Raw genomic sequence first — 24,433 nt, forward strand, 5'->3', positions numbered from 1 at the left:
ATCCTACAGATTTCAAACAAAACCCCCAGAAGATGCCAACCTGACGGCAACAAAACAACCGTGTGTTTGTTCGTCACTCAACTGGGTATAGAGAGAGAGAGCGAGAGGTGAGGGGGCGGGCGAGGGGATGAAGATGTTACAAAAACAAATAGAAAACAAAGAGAAATGTGTGTTTTTGGCCTGCAAATGTAACCCTTGTATTTTAGGCTTTTGTTTTCCTCAATGGACTTTAGATTTGTATACAAGTCTTTAGTGGAAGGCTGAATCATTACTGAATCTCCATCTTTCGACAAGTGTGAGTCGTCATGAACTTCCTGAGTGATATGGATCGATCACACAAGGCTGCTGCCTTTAGTTCATATCACCTGAACGGGGTCATTACACCCCCAAATGTTGCGTCCTGTCAGGAATCTCTTTTAAAGGGCAACTAATGTATCGATTTAAGTGTCTCTTAAATAGATCTTGGACTCTATTGTACTCATTAGTATGTGCTTGTTTGTATAAAACTCTCTTTTCATTTAAATATTTACATTAGAAAATGTGATTAAGCCCCGCCCACTTTTCTGGAGCGGATTCTTGTTTCCGATAACCACGCCCACTCTGCTATTATTGGTCAAACGTAGAGGTTTGTCACAGCACGTCATCCATCCCGGAAGTCTCCACCTCCGAGGGACTTGAATACAGGAGGAGGAGTAAAGCCATTATTACCGCTCTCGTAACCTCTTGTTCGCCGGGATTTCAGACTTGGAAGAACTTTAGAACAGCTTCATAACATGGCCATGATGAGGGACTTGCTGCATCTTGGAGAGGAATATTTCAACATTTGAAACATGTAAATGAATCAGGAGTTTTCAAAATCAGTAGCCTTTTAAGAAAAAATCCATGCCCTGATGTTGGTTTTTCGACTTCCATACGTCGTTCGTGGTCCATAATAGACCCTCAGATCTTACCTTTCTGGGGCTTTCCATGGGAGAAAGGGGACTTTTGGTGGACGGGGCTGTCAGGAGTGGAGGTCTGTAGAGTGTATTACTTGTGCAGGGTGTCCCTAAGAGAATAAGTCGGCCATTACGAAGAGATTTAAAGAAGAACCATGTTTGGAGTTGAGGGTCTTTTCTCCAGTCTTTACATAGATCCCTGCGATGATTCAGACTCTTTCCGAAGCAGGATGTTGATCTCGGCCGCTAAACCGTCTCTTGGCTCAGACTGGTGTTTGTTTACCCGAGCCTGCAGCGAAGCGCTCGCAGTCAAACATCCAGCTGAACTCTGTGCTCACACCTCTGGCTCAGATTTCCCGTTTTGTCGAAAACTCGCCCAATTGCTCCGCGGTCTTCCGTCCGTGGGCGACGCAGCTGACGCCGGCGAGCCGACCTACACTTTTGATGTGGGCAGCTCTCGAGGAAGTATAATTGGATTCTTCTGCTTCTGGTTGTGACTCTTGAGGGACTGGTCCAGGACTGACATGTGGCCTTTAGTCTTGACTAAGATGGAGACTTCTTTCTAATGAGGGATTAAACTGACAGGTGAGACGCCGTTGTTGTCCTCTGTCGGACCGCTTTACATTTTTTCTCTGCTGATGAAAAGTGACACTGAGGTCGACGTCTCTTCTCAACATGTTGCGTAACAGTTGTGTATTACTTGTCTTGTGTTGTGAGTGTTGTTGCTTCAACGTGACCGGATGCAATCCAAATCCTCAGACGGCTTTTGATGCAGAGATTGTGTCAAATGTCTTTGCAACAAATTCAAAACCAATTTAATCTGCTGTCACAAAACTGTGACTGACAGTAAATACTTGTCACGCACATGGTTATGTTTATTCCTGCCACATAAAGTATACAGTGTGGATTATGGTGGCTGGACGATACAAAACATTCTATCAAAGAAATTGGAAACTGTAAAAATGTGTTAAAAATAACAATAATAATTTGAAACGTACAATGTACAATGTATTAAACTAATTAAAAACCTAAACCCATTTATAAAAAATTTAAAAATAAATTACAAACTCTTGAAAGTATATTTAGAAAATCAAGAAACTTTTTTAAAACAACAAATATAACGAAAAACGAGAAATATATTTAAAAAATGGTGAATCAAATGGACACACTTAAAACAACGTCAAAAGTCTGAAAATACTTTAAAAATGAAAAAAAATGGAAAATTTACAGACTCTCAAGAAAAACATGAAAAGTTTATTTTAAAACAAGTATACACACTTATGATAATAATATGAAACAAAAACACTTTTTTTTTTTAATTGTGAAAACAAACAAAAAATCGAGAACCAAATGAACAAAATTTTACAAACAAGTGGACAAACTTGAACTAAGTAGAAAAGGTTGATAAGAAAAAAAAAAAGGAACCAAAACATGGCAAAAAATAAATAAATAATAAAATTGGAAGATGGTGAATCAAATAAACCAACAATTTTTAAAACAAAGATGCAAAAAATAAGTAAATTTGAAACTGGTTTACTCAATCTTGCAAAACATGTACAATCTAAAATAGTTTTGCAAAATGTGAAAAAAAAAAACATGCAAATTGATACATACTCTTTCAGCATTTTGTATTTATTCTCTAATATTAGTTTTGCACTTAACATTAACAAAAAGTCTAGTTATGCTTTCATTTTGCATTGACATAATTGGCTCGTAAACAACGATAAGACCCTCGATCTTCGAGAGAGACGCAAGATAAAAGTACAATCTATGCTCTGGTATGAGGTATAAATGAGGTCGCGTTTTCTTCCCCACATTACGTTCAAAATTTGTTTTTCTTCTGGAGATAATAATTCTAAAATACACCCCTCGATACAAAAAAGTTGCGACGGGCAGAAATATTAAAAAATAAAATGTGTATATATACTTCGGTCAGTCATAGCAATCTAAATACTTTAATAAGGCGTACGAAACTTCATTTCTGATTAGATCACTATCTGGTGAATAAAATGTTCCTGTCACTATCACTCTTTTCTGTTTACGTGAAGTGTGAGTAATCCAAAACATTATTCATCTTTCCATCTCCAAGTCAAACGCCTTGTTTTTTTTCTCTGCGCGGCCTCTTCACCCTCATCAGGCCGACGACTCTCTGTCGGAGCGAGACGCCCGGTCCACCAGGACCATCTGTGGGAGCGTAGCCGAGGAGCTCGAGTTGTGCCGCCCCATTTCCTCTCGATTAAAATTTCCGAGCACGTCGCTGTGATATTCCCGCGGGGCTTTTTCCTAACAAGACCTTGAAAACAAGACAAGGAGAGGAAGAAAAGTTTGGGGCTAATGTGAGCACCTGTTTCCTTCTGTTGAAGCAGATCACAAGAGGGATCTCGGGGAAAAGACGTAATGTTCTGGAGGAGCAGATGGAGGGACGTGATCACGTCGCTTAAATTAGGGAAGGCGAGTGATGGAGAGCCTCAAACTTGCTCCGTTAACCGTCACTCATCTTCATTTGGCCTGATTCAGTCTTGGTTTTTTTTCGATTCAGTCCGACTCATTTGTGAACCGAAGATGAAAAAGACATTGAGTTGGACTTGAACCAATGAGCCGTGAGAACGCTTGTGGAGTCGGTCTTGAACATATTCAAACATCAATTATTTCTTGGAGACTTTCCTCGGTGCTGATAGAACAGTGGGTTTTAGATTCCCAACCTTTCTGACGGAACTATTCAGGTATGAAGATACGTTTAAATACTGAAGTTTTGAGCGGATGATGGAGCTGAATTGAGAAAAAGAGGAAGAGGTACTTTGGTCTGATGCTTTTGGAATGTATTAAAAATAATAGATAAATATATTTTAATTATTTAATGAATTTCTCTTATGTTGATGTTGACCTTCTACGAACTTCTCGGCCTCTTAAAGGGATGGTTCACCCAAAATCCACTTATTTTCTACTCACCCTCATGTCGACTGACTGGTTGGAATTATTTTTAGAGTAATCCGTTCCTTTTAAGAGTTCTAGTCAAAGATTGTAAGTCTGCTTTATTATAGGACTTAAACTCAGTTGTCATCATCTTCATCCAAAAAGAACACCTTAAAAACGTCCAAATAACTTGATGGTTATTGTCTGTAACATCCCTCAAATTCTCAAAAATGCCAAAATACTTTCTGTATATTTTAAGTTACTTAGTAGTTCTCGGTCTCTCAGTTCCAGTCTGACATCTTTCCTCATTGAAACATACAGTGTCAGTGCAAAATTAAGGCTGCTAGTCTAGCAACGTCCGCTAAAAACAAGCTTAAAATATAGACTTCTTAAATTTTTCCTGAACAATTACTCCTGTCGAGGCTTCAATATAAGATGGACGTTAAAGACGAGCAGTACTGAGGTACTTGGATGTTTTAAAGTGTTTATTTTTGGACGAAGATGAACCTGAGCATCAGTCACTACTTTAAAATGAACGTACATTCTTGTCTATAACTCTAAAAAGGAACAAATTACTCTGAAAATAATCCCAAGCGTTAATCGACACGAGGGTGAGTAGAAAGTATGTGAAGTTTGAATTTTGGGTGAACTCTCGCTTTAAATGCAGATGTTGTTCTTACTAAATATTTGAGGTTAATCTCGCTAATGCTTTAAACAACTTTTGAAAGTTCCTGGCGAGTGCAGGAGTCAACGAAATGTTATGAAAAGTTTTAGGCTCGAGATGAAGATGCGGATTCGTGTGCGAAGAACTGTCGTCACCTTAAGCCAATTTGTTTTCCTTTATCCCAGCAAGCTCCAGCTCATGAAGTGGAGTGACAATAAGTGTCTCGGTGAGGACTTCAACCTTGAAGTTGTGCTCATGGTTTTGTTGTGCGTAGTTGATATTCCTCTCACGAGGTTTTTAAGCATGAAATAGAGAGCAGAGAGTAAAGTTTGTGTTGATGAACTGTGAGAGGCTCCAGAGAGTTCTGACGGTGTTTGTGCATATCAGATTCAGTGCCTCACGGTCTGTAATCCACCAGTATTTGCAGTACTAAATCATAAATCCTCCAGGTTCTTGATGTTTTCAAGCCATTATTGGACACTTCCTTTAGTGTCATGGAGCCTGGCAATTTTCAAGCTGAATTTCAACATTATATCCAGTAATTATCAAGTGGTTCGTACTTTAAGTGAGTCATAAAACTGCTTTCAGCGTGAAATTTTGAGTTATAAAAGGGGGTGTTTTTCTTACCATTATATTGTCTGGCGCTGGTGTAGGAGCTGCTGCTTACATCAGAGCTAACAGCAGCGACTCTGCTACAGAGATAATGTGAGCGGATGTTTGGAGAGGGAAAATTACTTTACAAGATTTAAAACCACTAAATTTATTAAGCATCTAGAGAAGCATCACGATGAAGAATATGACCAGATCGGAGAAAAAAGAAACGTTGCTGTTCTGTAGCGACGAGAGAAACACTAAGTGACTGCTTCAGTGCCAAGAATAACAAACGCTAATAAATAGAGTTTGTGTTTAATACTGGTTGAATAAAGACTGACAGTGCTGAGTTCCGTGTGTGTGAAGTCAGCAGAGACTCCACTAAATTGAATCTTTCCAAACTTCAGGACGATCAATGATGAAACATAAAATAAATTTAACAAGTTTAGTTCAGTCATAACACCATTAAACGCGTTACTAACTAACTTTTAAATCCTGTTGATCACATAAAAAATAATGATCCAAGTTTGAGGATCACGACAGAAAATAGTCATTAAATAAATCCAGCACCACGCATCGGTCAATACTAATGTGATAATTGAATGTTTCTGGTATTAAAATTGTGTTTACAACTGCGATCATGAGCAAAAGTCATCCAGACCATCTCTTTGCTCTAAGGTCTGTCTATCAGATGTGCACCTTTTGTGAATCAAATTCTAGTTTATTGAATTTGTTTGTTTAATTTGTGTTGTTCTAATATATGATTATACTGAGTGTGCTTCTTTTACTTACATTTATTCTTAAAACCCTTTTAATTTTAAAGCACGGAAGACTCAAATACTTTTATTTGACTTGTTTTAGTGTTTTGTTGTTTCTTGTTAAGTGTTATTACAAATGTGCTATTATTATTGACGTCTGGAATTTTTTTGATTGCTTAATAATCTTGGGTTGTTTGCACTTTGTTCCACATTGTCACTCGTATTTTATTTCACCAACTTGTCAACTTAACAACTTTCCGTTAATGTTTTTTTTAGGTAATGGGGAAACAAAGTTTACAAATAAACTATCATTTTCTTTTTGTTTAAAAAAGCTGATTAACAATTTCTTTAAATAAATACCAACTAAATGTGGTAATATTTGAAAAGCATCAGCAGGGTTATGTCACAATAAGGAATAATTGTAATATTTGAACTCTGGTATTGGCCAATACTTAAAGCCCAGATAACGGTATCAGGACCATAAAAGTCGGATCTGTGCATCCCTATTTAAGTATTTAAACTCCCTCTAGTAAGCGAACAAAAACACAGCCAAAGCAGCATGTTCAACAACCAAGTGAAAAAGGTATACCAAGGAAGCTAGAAGCGACTCCCAAAAAAAAGATGTTTTGCAAAATCAATATGAAATTTCTGCTGATCCAGACACTGGGAAGGATGTGTTCAATAACTTGATCCGTGTCTTGGACCTGAGGTACAAGCTGTTCGGGCGAAAATATTTCAGACCATTATGTCAATAACATTTTCACCCTCATTCTCATCCTCTAGCCACACGTACTCCATAATAAAGTGATCTCTTCTAGGTCTAAATTCTTTGGATTATTGCTGTGTCTTTCGCACCACAACTGTGAAATAATAGCATTAAGAAATGTGGAGATTCAGTAATAAGGCTGCATATAAAACAGATTTAACTTTAAGTACCTTTTCTTGCGGTGACGGGAAAACCTCCAGGGGTGAACATGTTGAAAAAGTAAATGGCCATAGATGTTGTTTTGGATGAAAGAAACCACTGTTTGTACTATGGGAGAAAAAAAAGTAATAACTGGTGGGAAAATTATAATGCAAAAAAGCGTTTTCATCTGCAAATATATTCTCGGTTTGCTGGCCAAGTTTAGTTAACTTTCATTATGGAGGAGTAGACGTTTTCATCTGCTTGGAAGTTTACACTTTATACAGAACATACGGAGCCTGAATTATGTTTTGAAAATACTAATCCAATTTTTGGTTGGAAAACAGTAAAATCATACCTTTCACGGAATGGGAAAATGTCCAGTGGACGACTTTCAGGTGCATCCACACTTAAACTATTATTTCTTTAAGCGTGGTTTTGAGTGGAATTTGCACACCTGAAACAAAAACATCCAACTACTCTTCAAAGTTGCAATAAATCCATTTTAGGACTCGCTTTCTAACATTATAAACACTCACTCCACTTGTTTGACGAGACAGATGTCTCACAACCTCTTAGTGAACAAAGCGCTTTGCGACAATAACGTCTTCAGATTTGATTCCTTCTGATTTTTATTTCGGTTGAATCTGCGATGTTTGTAGAACCAGGGAGACTTCCCGACTAGACGCCAGCTTCGTTTCATCGTGGCTGCTGACGGACCCGGTCTAGAACAGACAGAATTGTTGATCTTGTCTCTAAATCTGTGTCTTGTGTGTCGCCAGGGGGTGAACCGGCCGGCCAGGGACAACCAAGTGGGACGAGACGCCGTCCGGAGGAGAGACTGGCACGACTACGAGGCGATCAAAAGAGACGCTGCTAGAACGGGTTGGTAGACAAATCCCTGCTCATGAATAATCCGCCTGATTTAGACCAGACCTGCAGAGACGGTCGGACACAAATAATTCAGAAACGTAAAGATCTGCACTCAAGGTTTGTCGTCTTCAAACGCTCTAATTGGCTTGTTTATCCCTGAAACAAACCTCCAAATACCGTACATGGGGATTCTTCTTATCTGGAGCAGGCCGAGTGACTGGGTCCTCCTTAATGAAACGTGTTTGTGAATGATAAGGCTTGTTTTGTTCTCTCCAGGGAATCCTTTTCCCTTTTAAGAAAATCTGCTAGAAATAAACTGCAGAGTTTAGCAGCTCATGTTTATTCCAGCGACTCCTCTTGTTTTTGTAACGTTAACTAGCAGCGTGAAGCTGCGATAGACTGTCCCAATCTGTCCTTCACATTCAGGTTGATGACCTTGATGATCCCTGCTTCACTCGTCTCTCAAAAAAACAAATGTCGCCAAAGTTTAAAGCCAGAATGATAAGCTCATTAAGATTGGTTCCTTGTCCAACTGCAGTCAAACACTATAGTTCTATAGTGTACAGTGTTTTTTCATGTCTTACTAATATCCAACGCCGTGTTGCACCTGGTGTTCTAATTGAGTCTTCTGAGTTCTTCCCTCCTCCTGAGGTCTTGCACAGTGTCTCCCTGATACTAAAGCCATTTTCTTGGAGCGTGACACTGTGTCCTCCATGTCTTGCCTTTTTTGGGTCTAACGTCGTGTCCTCCTAGGGCCTGTCATCACGTCCTCTTGAAAGTGTGTCACAGCCTCCTGGCGACTGATGTTGCTTCATTCTAAGGGCCCGATGTTGTGTCAGTTGTTTTTAAACTGATGGCGCCACCTACTGACCTCTTAAGAATATGACACTGCTTCATGAGGCTTTATCAGCACATTACTATTTTCAGGGTCTCTGTGTGTGTCCTTATAACGTATTCTCCCGTCTTGCATCATGTCCACGCGGGATCTCGCATCGTGTCCACGCGGGATCTCGCATCGTGTCCACGCGGGATCTCGCATCGTGTCCACGCGGGATCTCGCATCGTGTCCACGCGGGATCTCGCATCGTGTCCACGCGGGATCTCGCATCGTGTCCACGCGGGATCTCGCATCGTGTCCACGCGGGATCTCGCATCGTGTCCACGCGGGATCTCGCATCGTGTCCACGCGGGATCTCGCATCGTGTCCACGCGGGATCTCGCATCGTGTCCACGCGGGATCTCGCATCGTGTCCACGCGGGATCTCGCATCGTGTCCACGCGGGATCTCGCATCGTGTCCACGCGGGATCTCGCATCGTGTCCACGCGGGATCTCGCATCGTGTCCACGCGGGATCTCGCATCGTGTCCACGCGGGATCTCGCATCGTGTCCACGCGGGATCTCGCATCGTGTCCACGCGGGATCTCGCATCGTGTCCACGCGGGATCTCGCATCGTGTCCACGCGGGATCTCGCATCGTGTCCTCCCGAGATCTCGCATCGTGTCCGCACTGGACCTTCCATCGTGTCCGCACTGGACCTTCCATCGTGTCCGCACTGGACCTTCCATCGTGTCCGCATGTGATCTTGCATCGTGTCCACATGGGATCTTGCATCGTGTCCACCCGGGATCTTGCATCGTGTCCACCCGGGATCTTGCATCGTGTCCACATGGGATCTTGCATCGTGTCCACCCGGGATCTTGCATCGTGTCCACACTGGACCTTCCAGCGTGTCCGCATGGGATCTTGCATCATGTCCACATGGGATCTTTCATCGTGTCCACCCGGGATCTTGCATCGTGTCCACATGGGATCTTGCATCGTGTCCACATGGGATCTTGCATCGTGTCCACACTGGACCTTCCATCGTGTCCGCATGGGATCTTGCATCATGTCCACATGGGATCTTGCATCGTGTCCACCCGGGATCTTGCATCGTGTCAACATGGGATCTTGCATCGTGTCCTCCCAGAATCTTGCATCATGTCCACATGGTATCTTGCATCGTGTCCACCCGGGATCTTGCATCGTGTCCACATGGGATCTTGCATCGTGTCCACCCGGGATCTTGCATCGTGTCCACATGGGATCTTGCATCGTGTCGACAAGGGATCTTGCATCGTGTCCACATGGGATCTTGCATCGTGTCCACATGGGATCTTGCATCGTGTCCTCCCAGAATCTTGCATCATGTCCACATGGTATCTTGCATCGTGTCCACCCGGGATCTTGCATCGTGTCCACATGGGATCTTGCATCGTGTCCTCCCAGAATCTTGCATCATGTCCACATGGTATCTTGCATCGTGTCCACCCGGGATCTTGCATCGTGTCCACATGGGATCTTGCATCGTGTCGACACGGGATCTTGCATCGTGTCCACATGGGATCTTGCATCGTGTCCACCGGGATCTTGCATCGTGTCCACATGGGATCTTGCATCGTGTCCACCCGGGATCTTGCATCATGTCCACATGGTATCTTGCATCGTGTCCACCCGGGATCTTGCATCGTGTCCACATGGGATCTTGCATCGTGTCCACCCGGGATCTTGCATCGTGTCCACCTGGGATCTTGCATCGTGTCCTCCCGGGATCTTGCATCGTGTCCTACCAGAATCTTGCATCGTGTCCACATGGTATCTTGCATCGTGTCAACACGGGATCCTGCATCTTGTCCCATCGGGATCTTGAATCTTGTCCCATCGGGATCTTGCATTGTGTCCTCCTGGGATCTTGCATCTTGTCCTTACAACTTATAGGAATCATAGTCCAGGTCAAAGTTCACTGTACTGACTTCCTTTGTAACACAGTGGATGGAAAAGCTTTAATTCACCAGAGATTGTCCTTTGGTCTAAAGCTTCATCTGAACTCAATAGAGTCTTAGGATTCATCTCAGAAGATCCTTTTAAACTGTCTGTTTCAGGTAACGGAGAACAAGGGAAGCCGTTTCCTCTGACCGACGCCGACCGTGTGGACCAGGCTTACAGAGAGAACGGCTTCAACATCTACGTCAGCGACAGGATCTCACTCAATCGATCCGTGCCTGACATCCGACATCCAAAGTAAGTTCAACGCAAGATGACTGGTTTTAAGATCCTGTGCGCTCGATGATTGTGACTTGTGCAGAAAACATTTGGAATTGGTCGCTCGCCTCCAGCTTGCCTTTTCTTCCCAAATCCCTGAAGTCAGTGTGAGCAGCTTCATCTCAATAGTCTCTGCGTCTGATTGCAGCCAAATCTTGCAGAAGGTTACTTCACAGATTGGCTCTTATTCAAGCAGCAGGCGGATGAATCACCTACTCCAGTTTCACTCACTCGAAAAACCTGCAGCAGCTCGCCTGTGACGACCCCAGAAGGAAATTTTGGGACTAATGAATGGATGGAGAAGAGAGCTTTAATGAATGGACATAAAAGAATCATATTCAAATAATTATTTCCAGTGAAAATAATGAGGCAGAATGAAATTTTTCCTTTATTTTAGTCTAGAATGCACGTCTAATTTGAGACCTATGTGTCAAATCTGGCCAACCGGCTTAAAGTCAGAATAAATTGGTGTTGATACGGTAACCTAAAAATCAGTGTTGAACATGAATCATGAGGAACAGAGATTAATACATGATAAGAAGAATCGATTGACATTCCATTTTCATTTTTGGAGGCTCAAAGACAATACTTGCTATTAGACATAGTTTGTTCAAAATACAATTTGTTTGCCTTACGACTTAGAATGCTTACCATTTTTGCCCCTTGTTTGGGCCTGTCAGAAAATATCTACATATATTAGGCAAATGCAAATCATATTGTTTGTGTTACCATAGTTGTCTTTTATAGTTCAATAAAGTGTGGTAATTGAATATATTTGTATATACAATTAACATTGGGTTGCAATTAAACTTCCGGCTGCTAGATGGCAGCACTCATCACGTCCTCCGCAGCGAGAGAAACAATGAAATCGCACAAGATCCCAGTGATGACTGAGGATGAGAGGATACAGTTGACTCCAGCATGCTTTTAAAGCTGATGTTTGGATATATTTTGGTTTCAAAACGAATGAAAGCAGTTACGACTTCATCAAGCTTCATAGAGTCTGTAAAACGCCACATACTCAAACAATATTGAAAATATGTACCTCTTCCTACGAGACAACAATATATCTTTGCCCCTGTATCAGAATGCTTATCGTATCAGCAGATTCCAATACACACCGATTCCCTCCGATGTTGGACGCCCCTGATCGAGAAAAGGATTATGTAAAAAAAAGAACATTTTAAATGAATTATTTTCTGGTTAACATGAAGAAAAGTATTCTACACTGAGTCATTCACAACAATTCAATTTACGGTTTTGATCTTTTTAAATACATTATGAAACGTTTTCTAAAAGGAGCAGAACGGCGCTGTCCTGATATCTCGCATCATTTGTGAGCTACTTTGTGTTTCCTGTTGACCAGAAACCAAAAGTTATTCTCCTCACTAATTGTTGTTTACACCTCCGCTCGCCTTACAGCTCCGAGCTGCGGCTCCAATTATCGTCTGGTCGTGTTGTTCTCTGGCGACATCTCACTTTTGTAAAAACCAGTGCTGATTACAAGCATCGCCTTCGCCTGCACACGCTCATGGTTTTTTTTGTTTGTTTAAAAACCGCAGTTATCCGTGCCAGCCACTGTGCAGATCAATGAAGCGCGAACCCGACTCGGTCGCTCGGAACTTTCGGTCCAACTTTCTCAGACGAAACAAACTCTGGCACTCGGCCGCTCACGACGTGATGGATCATCTGAACGCGTGTCAATCTGCAGTCGAGCAGCAATCTCCCAAAGTGTTCAAATGAGGAAGTTCTCATGACGGATGCTTGAAAAAGAAATGAATCAACTATGAAAGCTGCTGACGCGAGTTAGGATTATGGATGACGTCGCTCATCAGGGATCTGATCAATCACAGGAGACTTCCTCCTCATACATCCTGGGCTTGAAACCCATAAGATTATTTTTTAGTTTGAATCCTAAACACTGCTTGATATGGTTCATTTAATGCAGCTAAGAGTGTTTAGTATTGAGTTTGAATCCTCAAGAACTGGCACGTCTCGCCGCTAAACCTCTCTATTCCACTTTAGACTTCAAGACGTCAACAATCCTGTTTAAAATACGAGGTCATGTTGAACTTTCGAGTCTCGTAATTAAACAACATTGCTTTGAAACAAAATTACACTTGCCGTCAAACCGTTACCCCTGGACACTTCAGCCGTTCACTCGATCACATTGTAAAATGGAGCGTTTTCGTCTGTTGCAGTTTGAATGTTGTGTTTTATTTCTTTCAATGGACCAGCCCTCTACAACTTAGAAGACGGGACAAATTAAAAGTTAATTAACTTCCGCAAATGCTGTTTTAAAACTAATCCTATATTAGCGGAGTGCTGTGGACAAAAACTAATTCGGTGCGAGTCTTGGGTTCAGACTTGACCTCTTACTTCTAGACCTGACCCAATACTCAGACTTAACATCAGACTCACCTTAACTTAACATCAACATTTGTACTTGAAGTACGACTTTGGGACTCGATCAGACTCTGTGACGAGGGGACTTGACTTCGCATTCTGGGACTCTATGTCTGACTCTAGGACTCTACGTCTGACTCTGGGAGTCTACATCTGACTCTGGGACTCGATATCTGACTCTGGGAGTCTACATCTGACTCTGGGACTCGATATCTGACTCTGGGAGTCTACATCCGACTCTGGGACTCGATATCTGACTCTGGGAGTCTATGTCTGACTCTAGGACTCTACGTCTGACTCTGGGCCTCCATATCTGACTCTGGGCCTCCATATCTGACTCTGGGCCTCCATATCTGACTCTGGGCCTCCATATCTGACTCTGGGCCTCCATATCTGACTCTGGGACTCGATATCTGACTCTGGGACTCGATATCTGACTCTGGGACTCGATATCTGACTCTGGGACTCGATATCTGACTCTGGGACTCGATATCTGACTCTGGGACTCGATATCTGACTCTGGGACTCGATATCTGACTCTGGGACTCTATGTCTGACTCTAGGACTCTACGTCTGACTCTGGGCTTCCATATCTGACTCTGGGACTCGATATCTGACTCTGGGACTCTATGTCTGACTCTAGGACTCTACGTCTGACTCTGGGCCTCCATATCTGACTCTGGGACTCGATATCTGACTCTGGGACTCTATGTCTGACTCTAGGACTCTACATCTGACTCTGGGCCTCCATATCTGACTCTGGGACTCAATATCTGACTCTGGGACTCGATATCTGACTCTGGGACTCGATATCTGACTCTGGGACTCGATATCTGACTCTGGGACTCGATATCTGACTCTGGGACTCGATATCTGACTCTGGGACTCGATATCTGACTCTGGGACTCGATATCTGACTCTGGGATTCGATATCTGACTCTGGGACTCGATATCTGACTCTGGGACTCTACATCTGACTCTGGGACTCTACATCTGACTTTGGGAGTCTATGTCTGACTCTGGGACTCTACATCTGACTCTGGGACTCTACATCTGACTCTGGGACTCTACATCTGACTTTGGGAGTCTACATCTGACTCTGGGACTCTACGTCTGACTCTGGGAGTCTATGTCTGACTCTGGGACTCTACATCTGACTCTGGGACTCTACGTCTGACTCTGGGACTCTACATCTGACTCTGGGACTCTACATCTGACTCTGGGACTCTACGTCTGACTCTGGGACTCTACATCTGACTCTGGGAGTCTATGTCTGACTCTAGGACTCTACATCTGACTCTGGGCCTCCATATCTGACTCTGGGCCTCCATATCTGACTCTGGGACTCGATATCTGACTCTGGGACTCGATATCTGACTCTGGGACTCGATATCTGACTCTGGGACTCGATATCTGACTCTGGGACTCGATATCTGACTCTGGGACTCGATATCTGACTCTGGGACTCGATATCTGACTCTGGGACTCTATGTCTGACTCTAGGACTCTACGTCTGACTCTGGGCTTCCATATCTGACTCTGGGACTCGATATCTGACTCTGGGACTCTATGTCTGACTCTAGGACTCTACGTCTGACTCTGGGCCTCCATATCTGACTCTGGGACTCGATATCTGACTCTGGGACTCTATGTCTGACTCTAGGACTCTACATCTGACTCTGGGACTCGATATCTGACTCTGGGACTCTATGTCTGACTCTAGGACTATACGTCTGACTCTGGGAGTCTATGTTGACAATAAACTGAGTCTAAAGAAAACACAAAGTCATATACTAACATATATATTCATCTTTACAGCTGTAAACTAAAGCATTACTGCGACAAACTCCCCAACACCAGCATCATCATCCCCTTCCACAACGAGGGCTGGTCGTCTCTGCTCCGGACCGTCCACAGCATCCTCAACCGCTCGCCGCCGCAGCTCATCGCCGAGATCCTCCTGGTGGACGACTTCAGCGACAAAGGTAGAGACACACACCTCTCTTGGAATCTGTATCAGTAGGAACTTTGGAGTTCTTTATCTGTTGTGACAGATAAAGCCTTTATCTGTGATGCAGCTTTTTTCTTGCTTTCCGATGTTTCTTGTTGGAGGACGGTACTTTGTTTGTAAAGTCGTTTGTATTATGTTCACTTTTTCACGCCTATTGTTCATTGCACATCTATGGACTAGCAATCAAATCCAACAGCTGCTCCTCCATACGCCCGAGCTTCACCTGAAACCAAGGTCGCAGTGTTCAGTTGCTGCCAAGTCACCGACCCTCCTTCACCCGCTCCACGATCACAAAGATCTGCTCGTGACTCACATGAGACCAGAGATAAATTCTTCTACTTCACTGATTCTTCGGAGTCAAGCTTTTTATTCTCGTCTCCAGCTGTGACTCGACTCGAGACAATTTTCAGTTTGACTGACAGGTGTGTTGTTTCCAAGGCGATTATGAAAACAATGAATTCTGGTGTGACAAGAGGTGAGGGAGAAGAGTAGACATTTTCTAACCAGTCTCTCTCGGAACCCAAACTTGGCCGCTTCACTCTGATTTTATATTCGGCAGTTCATCAACATTTATGTGCTCGAGTCCCTTTTAATGTCCACCGAGTGTTTGTTCCCATCGCAGTCCAACTTCCTCATTCCTCTGGTTGTCAGTGAGACGAAAATCTAATATTTTATCATTCTAATTTTGATTAAAAGTAATTGATATAGAAAAAGGAGTTGTGATGTATTTTTGTATTTATCAAAAAAAAACAACTATATCATCATAAAACTGTTCTTATTAATCAGTAAATATAGTGTTATTATTACTAATTTCTAATATAATGATTTAATTGTAACGTCTAAAATTATTATTGTTTTTTTAGGGCCAAAACATTTTCATGAAAAGGTCAATTGAAATGAAATTGCTTATTTTGCACTTTTATATAATTGTTAAAATGAATAAAAGTGTTCACAATAAAATATTTTGAAACTTTTGTTAGCTCTCAGAAACATCATTACTTCCTCGCTGGAGAAATGTATGAGTTTTGGTTCGAGAGTTTGACTCTGGCTTAACGAGGGCTGCTTCTGGCCCACGGGCCACACATTATGTCGTACACGGTGACCAAATATTGACAGATTCTTCCGTCAGAACCGTTTCTTTTCCGACTATTTTGGCTGCACCTGAACTCATCATGCATAAATGGTTGACTTGCAGTCCCTTGAGTGCTATTGAGCAAGGGCCGAACAGATATTAAAGACTGATCTTGTATGTCTAGAATGCAGTCCAGACACCTGCAAAGAAAACTTTTTTTTTTTGTCTGTTAGGGGTTTTTGTGTTCCGATGAACCGACCCCTCCCCAGCCTCGTACGTGGTGATGGAATGAAGGATAGACACATGGATGAGTTTAAGAAAAATGCTTGTTTAGTGAATTATGCAGAAGTCAGAGACAAACTTACATGAACACGGGCACTAGCAAGCGGAGAGATCTATCGTAGACGTCTTCGATTGCCAGAACGCAAAGATCAGACAAAATGGTGGATCTTTAGAGTAGAACATTCAGGTTAACACCTCTAGTCAAATGTGAATGTAGGATTGGTCAGTCACTGTAAACACTTGATTCTAAGACGGCTGGTCGCACGTGATCATAGTGGAAACTTACCAAAGGTTTGTTGTCTTCTAGAGAGAATCTGTTCTCAGCAACTTACTGGACTGTTGTGTCTTTCAGTGTGAGTTCTCAAACAGGTGTCCAGAGACTTCCTGGGAGTCTGGGATTGTTTAATCTTTCTGTGTGTGTGAGGCTTTGTGACCTCAGCCTTGTGTTGCAGTCAGTGAAGGCAATGCAAGAATAGGATTATTTAATATGAATTAAATATGAAAGATTATCAGTTAATCAAGTGACTATTTGAAATGTGTGTTCAATCTAGATGATTGATTACAGTAAAGTTGTCATTTCCTTACATGTCCGTTGGCTCAGCTCTTTTTCCTACTGAAGTACAAACACAAAGTCACCGTCTGCCCATCCCTCCCCTCACTGATGAACAAGATCCAGAGAATCATGAACTCCTCGAGACATTCAAATTGTTGAAGATATGTCTGCTCCATCCGTGGAACTTTCCGGATCAGAACTTAACGTCGATCTTCTTCACTCATGGTTGAAATTGCGCCGTCATTAAAGCTGACAATGCAGAAATCAGTTTAGCGCTCGTGCGAGGGAGCCGACGCTGATAAGGGAAACGGTCAGTGAGGGAGAAGGCGACAATCCAGATAAAGACCTGTTATTATGTTTTAATGACTGTCCCCGGAGAGCTGGGAGGCCATTTTCTCGCTATTCAGAAGCCGATTCTAAAGGATGAATGCGACGCCGGCGAGGAAGCGCTGATGGAGACGCGTGCCGGAGAGCCGGCTCGTGGTCAAGCCTGGAACAAGTCGAGATGAATTATGATTGGCACATTTACTCTCTCTCTCTGTCGGCAGGTTTCCCAGCTGGTGAGTCACAGCGGCTGCCTTATCTTGGGAGCTCAAGTTCGGAACTGTCGGAAACAAACGTGGGAGTTCTGACTCAAATCCAAGTCACTAAATGATCCGGATCATTACTTTAACCCATGAGTCATTCATCTGCGTTTACTCATTTACATTTTATAAAATAGTATTAGTTTTGAATTCTGAATATTAATACACATCATTTCTTAAATACATATATTTCCAATGATTAAATCAAGTTACATAAATAATTGTACATGTACTGTATGTTCCATTCCTAATAATAATGATTTGTTTTAAAATAAATGTTCTACAGTTGTGACCGTAGAGGTCTGCAGTACAGAAGGAAAACATCGGAGGATCTTGTTTGTTGTACTTGACAGAAAACCAAATCTCCACTTTACCCTGCAGCTGCTGACGAGAAGATCAATTCTTTGTTTGGTTTTCTACATCATGTTTAATTTTCTCCATTTTTTAATTTGGGTTCTGCATCAATTAACCTCAAATTACAACGGAACCGCTTCGGCGTCCAAAACCCGTCCCTCCAACCTGCTGGATTTTGTCCCAGAAGTTCTGGCGATGGACCAGTAGCCTCGCAAACATCCAGCAGAACTCATCACGTGTCAATGATGGAGCACAAAGCTGCCAGCACGTCTCTGCACAGGAGAAAGTGGTGCTGGAGAGACACCCTACCTTCACCCATTACTCCTTCCAGTTCTTCTTTTTGAAGTCAACGATAGCACGGACGAGTGCACTCCCATGTTGCTAAGGGATGAAAGATTCCGGAATGAAAGGCAGAGTTAAAAAAAGACGACAAGGACGGGGTGGGTAAATGGACTGACGAGCACAAATTCAAAGGTCCAAAACACAAATTCCAAAAACCTGCAAGGGACATATGAGACACCAATGATCCTCTCAGCTGCTCTCACGATGCGCTGCAGGGTCTTGCGGCAGGACACGGTGCTGACTCAGTCCATGGGTCCGAGGGATGTTTTATCCTAGTGGTGGAGCAGTAGATTAGTTGGAGGGTTCTTAAGATTATGGAGTCTGAGCGATGGTTGAACCCTTAGTCCAAGGGTTTGTAGACTTCTGGAGTCTTCCTAGAGTGCGGGGTTCGGGCAATTCCATAGCCCAGAGTATGGACGGTCCCCTAGTCACAAGGATGGATGGTCTGCTTCCAATCCAGTTTTGGTACTCATGCCTCCGATATTTCTTTAATTTTAAACCTAAACATTACTTTTTTCTAAATTTAAAAAGCAAAAAATTAAATAAATTGACATTTCTTGATGTCATGAAGTAGCACGGATGTCGCTGACCCATGTGACCCCTTCTACCACCTCACCTCACTATAATCCGGACTAATGTGTTTGCCTACATCAGCGACTTGCTCTCATTACGGTGATTAACGCCTCTACAATTTCCTGCAAACCAGAGGAGTCGCGTTCCAATTAATTCCGGTGAAATGAACGTCGGCAATTAGAGGCGCTAACCTTTCCCTCGCCGCGCCCCGACGTGTCGTGCCGGCATTTCGAGTCGTGTTCCGCCGTCACTCACCCAGGTAATGCAAGATAAACGTCCTGAATCAATCTTGTAACGGATAATTGCTAACGAGCCGACTCATTACGGGGCCCGGGAGGCGGAGGCTTCGCCCACAAAGTCACTTTTCACACCACAAGACTAATGTCTCAAAAATTTGAAAAATAAAACAATGGCGACTCAACTCTTGATCATGAGATAAAGTTGCGTAACAAAAAAAACAGACTCAATATTTCAATTTGCGGACGTTGCAGGATTTAAAAAAGAATAATTATGGGTGATTAAAACATTAAAATCATAAAACAATTGTAAAATGTTTTAAATCAGAATTTAATATTTAATAAAAAATGGGAAAGAAAATACCTTGAGGTACATTTTTTTGAAAGTCTAGGAAAAGTGTCAGAAAATAATAACTTTTGTATCCATTTTCTTAAACCTTTAACCACATTCAATTAAAAAAAAATAAAAAATAAGATTCAAAGCTTTTTTTATTTAGCTACATAATACAAACAAATTAATTTATGAGTCAAAATTGTTTGAACATGAAACTGGAAGGATGTAAAGGCTGTCGGAGACAGAAACACTATTTCAACAGTTCTACTTCTCTAACTGTCCAGGTCTTAAGTTTATGTTGAAGGTTCATAGGTTTACTGAAGACCCGATCCTGTATTTTATGCGACTCCACAACCCATGTCGCTTCACACACTAACCTGTCTACTTGGGTGTCTGCAGAGCACCTGAAGGGGGCGCTGGAGGAGTACATGCAGCGGCTGCCCAAAGTCAAAATCCTGAGGACCATCAAGAGGGAGGGTCTGATCCGGACCCGCCTGCTCGGGGCCAACGCGGCCACAGGAGAAGTCATCACCTTCCTGGACTCTCACTGCGAAGCCAACGTCAACTGGTTGCCCCCCCTGCTGGGTGAGACTCCGGAACACAACCCGGGTCTACATTCCTGCTGCTAAACGGACTCTCTTTTTTTCTGATGGTTTTCAGACCGGATCGCCCAGAACAGGAAGACCATCGTGTGTCCGATGATTGACGTCATCGACCACGACAACTTTGGCTACGAGACGCAGGCGGGCGACGCCATGAGAGGAGCCTTCGACTGGGAGATGTTCTACAAGAGGATCCCCATCCCGGCGCCCCTGCAGAAAAGCGACCAGAGCGAGCCATTTGAGTGAGTCCATCTTCTGAGCTAACAGCACAAAATGACACTTTTAAACACGTGTCCAGGCTTTAAAATGTATCATCACCTCCATATTATGACTTGTTAGGGTGTTACACTTAAATATTTTGATTTAAAAATATATTTATTTTCACGATACCAGCACTGTATCCATTTTCTTTATCAATTTACATGCTGATATTCACTCCTTTGTTCATTTTTGTTCTGCAATTAAACATACGGTCACTAGATGGCATCAGTGTTTATGACCTTTGCGCCGAAAGAACATTGAAATCCCTCAATATCCAGATATGTTGGTTTCAAAACAAATGAAAGCAGTTACAACTTGTCAAGAGTCGTGTAGTCTGTAAATTCTTCAACGTGGCAAGAACTCGACAATTCTACAAATATAGTATTGTTACTACAGTATCAATATATGGTGATATTGTGAGGTATTATAGATTTAAAAGAAAATACACCCTTATAGATTGTGACAAAACAATCTGCTTTCCAGAGAAGCGATGAGAAGAGATTATGTACATCAATAGTTCTAAAAATACATCTTAAAATGATAAAATGAGACGTCAACTCGATGGAGGAAACGGACTAATGGAGGTGGGGTGGGGGGGTGTCAGAGAAATCCAGCGGGCATGAGATAACGATAGCTGCAGAAGAATCAATCCCAGTTGGTCGACCGCTCTGGCCGATTAAAACAACCTTCAATGCTGCAAATCCAATTTGTAATCTTCAATTTTAACCAGAAGGAGAAGACGCAGTGATGCACTCTCAAGCTTTTCGGCCTCAAGGTCATAGACTGGACTTCGTCAGTCGTCGATATAGACAGAGTAGAACTAGAACTTCCAGCATCCAGCAGGCGGCTGGTGGGTTAAAAGGTTGTGGTTGAAAATCTACCAAGGGAAGCCAAGCAAGGTTTACAACTGTAATCAAGATATATCCTGATAAATGAGAGGCTTAAAGAGCTTTTACTGTTTCTTTTTTTTCTCCTAGTTTTCAGGGTTGTCAGATGAGGACAACGACCTCCACATTAAAGTTCTTAGAAGAAAATATAAAAACACCAGAAACCGCATTGTTCACAACAACTATAATCATAACAAAATGCTGACAAAGAACTTTTAGTTGACAGGGTCACAATTTTAAGGACGTTGGCAATTACGATGGAAGATAACATGGCAGATATAATGGATAATACAAAGGGATAACCACTATGATAACAAATACGGTGACCAATACGGTGACCAATGCGATGACCAATATGATGACCAATAAGATAACAAATAAGATGACCAATACGATGAACAATACGATGAACAATACGATGAACAATACGATGACCAATATCTAATACGATAACAAATAAGATGACCAATACTATGAACAATACGATGAACAATACGATGACCAATATCTAATACGATAACAAATAAGAAAACCAATACGATAACAAATACGATGACAATACGATGACCAATGCGATGACCAATACGATGACCAATACCTAATACGATAACAAATAAGAAAACCAATACAATGACCAATACGGTGACCAATACGATGACCAATACGATAACAAATAAGAAAACCAATACGATGATCAATAACAAATAAGATGACCAATACGATGATCAATAACAAATAAGATGACCAATACGATGAACAATAACAAATAAGATGACCAATACGATGAACAATAACAAATAAGATGACCAATACGATGATCAATAACAAATAAGATGACCAATACGATGACCAAAACAATGACCAATACGATGATATATAACAAATAAGTTGACCAATAAGATGACCAAAACAATGACCAATACGATGAACAATACCTAATACGATAACAAATAAGATGACCAATACGGTGACCAATACGATGAACAATACGATGACCAATATCTAATACGATAACAAATAAGATGACCAATACGGTGACCAATACGATGAACAATACGATGAACAATACGATGACCAATTTCTAATACGATAACAAATAAGAAAACCAATACGATAACAAATACGATGACCAATACGATGACCAATGCGATGACCAAAACGATGACCAATACCTAATACGATAACAAATAAGAAAACCAATACGATAACAAATACGATGACCAATACGATGACCAATGCGATGACCAATACGATGACCAATACCTAATGCGATAACAAATAAGAAAACCAATACAATGACCAATACGGTGACCAATACGATGACCAATACGATAAAAAATAAGAAAACCAATACGATGAACAATAACAAATAAGATGACCAATACGATGATCAATAACAAATAAGATGACCAATACGATGATCAATAACAAATAAGATGACCAATACGATGACCAATACGATGAACAATAACAAATAAGATGACCAATACAATGATCAATAACAAATAAGATGACCAATACGATGACCAAAACAATGACCAATACGATGAACAATACCTAATACGATAACAAATAAGAAAACCAATACGATGACCCAATATGATGATCAATAACAAATAAGATAACCAATAAGATGACCAATGAAATGACCAATACAATGACCAATAAGATAAGAAATAAGATGGTAAATACAACAGCAAATTCTTCAGTAACAGAGCATGGATGCCTGTTTTTTCCACCATGCCCCCACCTTTCCTCGTGTGATTCAAGTGCCAGACATGGCAAGGACAAGTTTTTGGCGCCGTCACTGGCGTACGACAGCAAATACGATGGCAAATAGGATGATTTAAAAAATATAGTAAATACAATTGCAAATATGTTGGCAAAAACAACATTAATCAGGGTGAAGGGTCGTTTAAACATTATCAACAAAAACAAAAGACTGTGGTGAAAATGAAGAACAGATGCGACAAAAGAATTGTTAACAATGGCGTCAACAACAATGAAGCCATAATAAGCCACAACAATAACAAGCAGAGTAAAGATAATAAGACAAAAACCAAGATTTCTTTCTCATTCGTGCTCCAGTCCACTCAGCGACTCGTGTCCTTCGTTCAAAAGGATCAGATTCATTTCATGGGTGAGAATGAATATTCGCCCCCGCTTTATAAACCCTGCTGGCTCCTTTCAGTCACGGGACAAAAGAGTTTCAGACTCAACCTTCCACACCGTCAACTTCCTCCTCAAAGTCAGAGACGCTCGATCTTAATTCACTGCAGCCGCTCGATGGCCGGCGGCAGCACCGCGGCGTCCAAATTAAATTTTCCTCGGCGAGTCCAACCGTCGTTGCTTTGTTTGTGAAGGAGAACGGAAATCGCGATGAAAAGAGTTTTTTCAGTCTCAGTCGTGAGTCTTTCATGAGGTGATCAATGGTCCAGTGATGATGGAGGCAAAAGAGGAGACACTTGCTGGACCTCTAGGAACAGAAGTCTGTCAGTCGTGATGAGAAGCTGAGGTCTGGTGTCTCGCAGGTCTCCGGTGATGGCGGGCGGACTGTTCGCCGTGGACAGGAAGTGGTTCTGGGAGCTCGGAGGATACGACGATGGTCTGGAGATATGGGGAGGAGAACAGTACGAGATCTCCTTCAAGGTGAACTCCCTCATAGACCTCAGGGGGCGTAATGTTTTGGAGAAGAATAATGGCATATTTGTGTATTTATGTTATTATTTTTATATTATTGTGTTCTTCTTTAACATTTTTTTGTGTAAGTGTAAATGTGTTTTTATATATTTTTATTTATTTATTTGTTTCAATTTAATTCACTTCTTTCCAGGAATATTAGATTTTTTTTTTTCTACTTATTTTCTGTTTGTTTTGTCTTTTATTATTTTGTTTAAGGTAATTTAAGATATTCATTACTTTGAATTCTATTTTTTGTGGTTCATTTATAAATTTCTATATTTAGTTCTTGATACATTCTTTTGAATTAAGTAATTAAGTAATATTTATTTAAGGAAATTGTTTTTTCCAACAGCCAGCAATTTTCCATAAACAATACAAAATAATAAATAAAAATAAAATAAGAAGAAGAACATAAAGAGAAAGAACAAGATGACACAATCTAAGTCTAAAGATAAAGACAAAGAACATAGGTCAAAGAAAAACAACAAAGACAAAGCATACAAAGACTAACATAGAACAGAACATCCAGATA

The 24,433-nt window shown here is 41.6% G+C and overlaps 1 protein-coding gene across 1 annotated transcript in view; it reads left to right on the forward strand.

Annotated features, from left to right (window-relative positions):
- Positions 1–24,433, forward strand: part of LOC148066185 (polypeptide N-acetylgalactosaminyltransferase 10-like) — a 54,669-nt gene that overhangs the window by 20,569 nt on the left and 9,667 nt on the right. The window contains exons 2-7 of the mRNA XM_087807872.1: positions 7,548–7,650; positions 10,563–10,701; positions 14,947–15,113; positions 19,869–20,054; positions 20,130–20,313; positions 23,751–23,868. Coding sequence (XP_087663998.1) covers positions 7,548–7,650; positions 10,563–10,701; positions 14,947–15,113; positions 19,869–20,054; positions 20,130–20,313; positions 23,751–23,868 — 897 coding nt within the window. The remainder of the gene's footprint in view (positions 1–7,547; positions 7,651–10,562; positions 10,702–14,946; positions 15,114–19,868; positions 20,055–20,129; positions 20,314–23,750; positions 23,869–24,433) is intronic.

Source organism: Callionymus lyra, chromosome 14 (assembly GCF_982586985.1).
Source record: "Callionymus lyra chromosome 14, fCalLyr1.hap1.1, whole genome shotgun sequence".
NCBI lineage: Eukaryota > Metazoa > Chordata > Actinopteri > Syngnathiformes > Callionymidae > Callionymus > Callionymus lyra.